We start from the raw sequence: 5,000 nt of genomic DNA, 5'->3' as shown, positions 1-5,000 counted from the left end.
TAACACCTCCACGGTGACCTCGACGATGGCCGGCTCCATCAACAACGGCTTGTCGAAGTCAGCGACATCGAGAGTCAATCGTTACAATAGCAACAGCAGCAGCAGTAGCATCGCTGGCGGCAGGCAGCAAAAGCAACATCCGGCATTGACCACGGACCGCGGAGAGCAGCATGGCAAAGCTTGCACTGGCGGCACTGGCAACGAGATGCGTGATGGCAGACCGAGGTAAGGATATCGTCAAGCTGCATTGGGTAGTGGCATGCCAAAAACAACTTCATCTCAATCCAGTCGAAAAGTGAAATGTGGCACCTCTTTCTTGCTAACCTGAATTTCATGCATCGTTTTGCTTAGTCTAGAACCACCGGTAATCAGGAAAAGCATGAAAAGCCACGATATTTACCACAAGAGTTTGCTTATCACTCATGTTCATGTTCACTACACGTGCCCAGAAGCAAAATCTGGGACAGGCAAGCTCCCTTTAGGGAAATGAAATTATAAGTCCCCCCCCTCGTGGCCACTGGAACCCCCTCGAGGCTAGAATCAACGATCTGATCGACGGAATGCATTGTCCGTACGTCTATCAAATATTCCTTTCACTGACCCTCACTAATCCACGGTGGATTATTTCACAAAACATTTGCCCCATCCTGAGCCTCCTCAATCCTTTTTCGATCGATAAATGTATCTGGTGGTCCGGGGTCTGTCGCCTGTGCTCTGGAGACAACCCATTCACCTGCCTTCCTTCACCGGTGCCGGTTCTTCAGGTGAACGAAGAGAATTATGCGAAAAGATCAGTATCATCACGCCACGCCGACGTCATCTCGACGATGATCCCAACTTCGCACCTTAGTCGACATAAATTTTCATATTAAAACGATACGAGCGGGGCGCCGGGGGGCGGAAAAAAGAAAGAATAATGTGAATCATTGTCGAGCCCAAGGACACATAACAGAGGACAGGACACCAGGGCAGGGGCGTGTGAAACGGAGCGATTCATTATTAATGCAGAATCCTGCCGAAAACGCGTCTGCTTGTCACCATCACACGGGGCGGTCTGTGCCAAAGGACGAACCGTGGCCGCCTGATATTGGTATGATGAATGGTGTTTCTTCAGCCGGTTAAGAAATTGCTTCGCCATTTTCGATTTGAATGCCATTGCATCGGCGTTGACAGGGACTTATGAGTGCGCTGAGCGAGTGCGATCCATCTTCATCCATTTCGGAAGATATCATATCTGGATTATGCCAGAATTTCGGCGCGGATTTCGGTCTCTTCGGGTGTCTGTGACGCAGCTCTTTAAGGTTGCGTTTCCCTGTTTGATAAATTTTAAATAACATTCCCAGCTTTACTACCCTTTCTCTCGCTCTCTTACCAGAGGTCTCTGTTTTAATGTGGGTTTTAATTTAAATGTAAATGCACATCAGGCGGACATCAGGCTGTTATGTAACACGCTCTTGTCTACCTTGACTTTGAAGCACCCCGCACTCTTGGATCACAATTCCAGCTAGAACCATCTCAGCTCAGTTTCGATCGATCTGGTGACCACAGGGAACAGATGGTAGCCGGAAAAATGGCCAGGAAAGAGCAGTAGAATGACGAGGGTTTTCACACAGCAATAATTTCCAGTTCTGACAACCAAACACACCACAATGAGCATGATTTGGCCGCACAAAGGCATGAAAAATGTTGATTATTTTTAAACAAAGCCACACCGAACGTCATGCGAGGAATGATAATATTTTCACAGCCTCGCACCCACGCCCCTGTACGAACAAAGCCAGTAACACATTTTCCTTTATTTTCTTCCCATTCTTTCCCTGTCCCTCTCTCTATCTCTCGGCTGTTCTTTTTTTCCTGCACAATAAATTGTGCCCCCCTCTAACAACGCCACTGCGCCTGTCATCGCATCATCGTCCGAACCCATCCGGCCATTTCCGGTTCGCTGCAACCGGTCAACTCTTCGGGCAGGTCCTCGTCGTCATCGGCAAGATCCCGGACATCCGGGGTGTCTACCAGCGGCGGCGGTGGTGGCGCCCTTTTACCGGCGGGCTCAATCAAGCGGAAGGTGGAGATGAAACTGAAAAGCCGTTCGCTGCCCAAATCCTTCATGCGCTACAGGTGAGTGTACAGAGACGATACTTTAACATTGTGGCCATCGTGGAGGAGGATAAAAAGATGAATTTGCATAACACTGTGGCCCACCGCCGCCCGGCTCCATTTCCTATGGCATTTCCTATGGTCGTCTCTAAGCTAGGTATTTTAATACTACATCAACACGCCCACGGGCTATGCCGTATCCGTAATCCGTTTGCCTGAGGGCATCTAATTCGCATAACTCAATTTTGGTCATGTCAGCTCAGCCGGGCAGGCGAGAAGCCACGTGATGGTTGCTTCATAGCAACGACTAGCACTACTATGGCGGGCTAATTGCATTGACATCTGAGGATCCTATTTCCACCGCCCAGAGACGGGTAGGCATAGAAACGAGATTAAACGGACTGTGGCCACTATGCTCTATGTGGCTAATTCCTTCATTCTAGTCTCATTATATTCGTTCATTTTATGGCCAACTCTTTCATGCTGCCCTACACGCGATGGGTGTTGAGCTCAGCCAACCTACGGTCATTAAAGCCACATCAGAACCGAGTAGAAAATGGGGCGGGCGAGGACATCGCGAATCTTTAAAGCTGACCTTTACAGGGCGACTCTCCCTGGCGTGGTAGTTGCTGTTGGGACTGCAAGATATCTTCCAAGTTTTGTTCTCTCGCCGGTTCTCTCGTTATTCATAATACCAAGAATCCTCTGGTTTCTTTATCACCTCTCCTCCACCGTCACACAACCAACAAGTGTCTGCACGTACCGTGTATGGTGTCTAACTTTTGTTCATTCGCCGCTCCTGCATCAGGGGCCTCCTGCCGCGTGGCCGAAGGGGGAAATGAGGGGGGGGGGGGGGGCGGGGAGTGCTTCATGTTCAACACGTACGCAAATTTATTCGTTAACAAACGATTCCCTAATCCCTTCGGAGCTCCCGGAAGGCCGCAAACCGAGGCCCGAAGATGGTAGGGCGCTGTCACAAAATGATGGACAATTCCTCCTACGTCATAGTGGCGCAACGCTCGGCAATATTGTTTGCCCCTACCGCCCCCGGTACCCCCCAGTCCCGGTGTCCCAGTGGACGCTTGAACGGCCGATACCCGATGGTGCGCGGTTCCGGTCGGTTGAGAAGGGTTTGGTCTCTCGTGTCGCGGTGATTTATTTGCACGATACATTTCCGAGCGTTGTGCTAGGAATCGTCCATAAGCACGCCGCTATCTCTCTCAAAGGAACGAAAATGTACTACTCGCGAGGGTTGGCAATCCACCTGAAGTCCTTCCCTTAGGAGTGCATTCACCTCGTTTACGAAATCCTGCATGAACGATCTCGGCGGTGTAGTGGTGCTCCCTAAACTGGCCCCAGCGGTCAAAATGCCCAGTTTTCTTTGGCCAATAATGCGGAACGAAATTGACCAGAAATACGTTCTATCCCTGTTACGAACCGTGTTAACCCCATCCGTTGAAAAATGAATGCGGATGTTCCCGGTTCTTCTTATCCTTGGCAGAACTTCCAAGATAGATTTCCCTGAATAAAAAGTAAAAATAAAATACAAATAACAAAATAAACAATCAAACTTACCAACTCGTTCCACCCTTTCGTCGTCATCGTCGTCGTCGTCAATGAGTTGGAGTGGCATCTCATCGTCGGCATGGTGTAATCCGGACGGTCCCGGCTGGGGCCCTGGTGGAAAGTACTCCTTCATAAGGCTGATCATTTGCTCGTAGTCGGAACTGTCGGAGATGAAAAAAAGAATTTTAATTTTTGTTCTGATTACTAGTTAAACGGCCTGGTATCAGAGCTACGCCTGAAAGCCGAATTACTTTGAACTTCTATCACTTTGTCTTTCTTGCAAACATACTCTTCCATGCTATTCTAACATTTATCCATGTTGTCGCCTTTCCGATTTGTTGTTGTCCGATTCCATTCACCCAATTTCGGTCATCCTGACAGGAAAATAATTTATGCTCAACCATCGTGTGCCCGAACGAGGGAAACAATAATGAAAGGGGCCCATGTCTGGTGCAGTTGAGAAGACAGCTCCCAGTCAAGTGCTCTGATTGAGTCCAGCATCAGTTATGCTTTTTTTATGCTGGTGCATTTTCATTTCCCAAACTTTCTTGATTTTCCGAATGGGCTGGATTTTGCTGGTCGTTTTAGGCTACATTTTAATTAGGCCACGTTTTAGGCCACATTTGACGCAATTTTAGCCAGCAAAAATGAGCAAGAACAAAGGCTCATTAACTATAAATGTTTCATAACATCACATTTGTTCCATGATGCTCATTTCACACCCGCACTCCCGGTATGTTAATGCAACACGTAAAGGAGAAGGAATCTCGATCGTCGATCAAGAAAGCTCAGCCCTCAATGGTTTCCATTCCATGCTTTATTACCTTTGCGATCAGTACCATTACTTTTCCTGGCGATTTTCCCCGTGTAGCACTTAAAGCTAGCTAGTGGCCAAACATTTCGATGGACATGTACTGGTGGTTCGTCTATGACTCCTGGATGGTTGACTTTGATCCATGCTGATCGTCATCACCAGGATCAGCATGATGGCTGATGAGGAGTAGAAAATAACCAACTCAGAAGATATTTAGCGTTCTATGCCGTTGGGATGTGGATGTTGAGTACAACATGTGTAATATGTGCCGAAACCAACATAGTCGAATATGCTGCACAATTTGCGCGTCTATCCCTCCAGGTCCCATGTGCATTACCGGTAATGATGAGTTTGTAAATGGCTCTCCAATAGGCATTTAACGTTGGCTAGCATATAAACGATGCACGTTACCGAGCATTATGTTTAGAGAAGGCTGCCACATACTCATGTGTGTTTAAGCATGCTTCATGTGCCGCAAACCTTGAAACTCTTATGGGATGTCTTACTCCAGGAACGATCATCA

At 48.0% G+C, this 5,000-nt stretch overlaps 1 protein-coding gene across 2 annotated transcripts in view; it reads left to right on the top strand.

Annotated features, from left to right (window-relative positions):
• The window catches only part of LOC126577016 (uncharacterized), a 124,702-nt gene that overhangs the window by 69,034 nt on the left and 50,668 nt on the right, over positions 1-5,000 (top strand). For both annotated transcript variants that reach the window (XM_050238376.1, XM_050238375.1), the window contains exons 5-6: positions 1-225; positions 1,969-2,118. The exon at positions 1-225 is cut by the window's left edge and continues 984 nt beyond it. In XM_050238376.1, coding sequence (XP_050094333.1) covers positions 1-225; positions 1,969-2,118 — 375 coding nt within the window. The remainder of the gene's footprint in view (positions 226-1,968; positions 2,119-5,000) is intronic.

The sequence above is a fragment of the Anopheles aquasalis genome, chromosome 3 (genome assembly GCF_943734665.1).
Source record: "Anopheles aquasalis chromosome 3, idAnoAquaMG_Q_19, whole genome shotgun sequence".
Taxonomy (NCBI): Eukaryota; Metazoa; Arthropoda; class Insecta; order Diptera; family Culicidae; genus Anopheles; species Anopheles aquasalis.
Note: the sequence above shows the minus strand (reverse complement) of the source record. Positions and strands in the feature narration are given on the sequence as shown.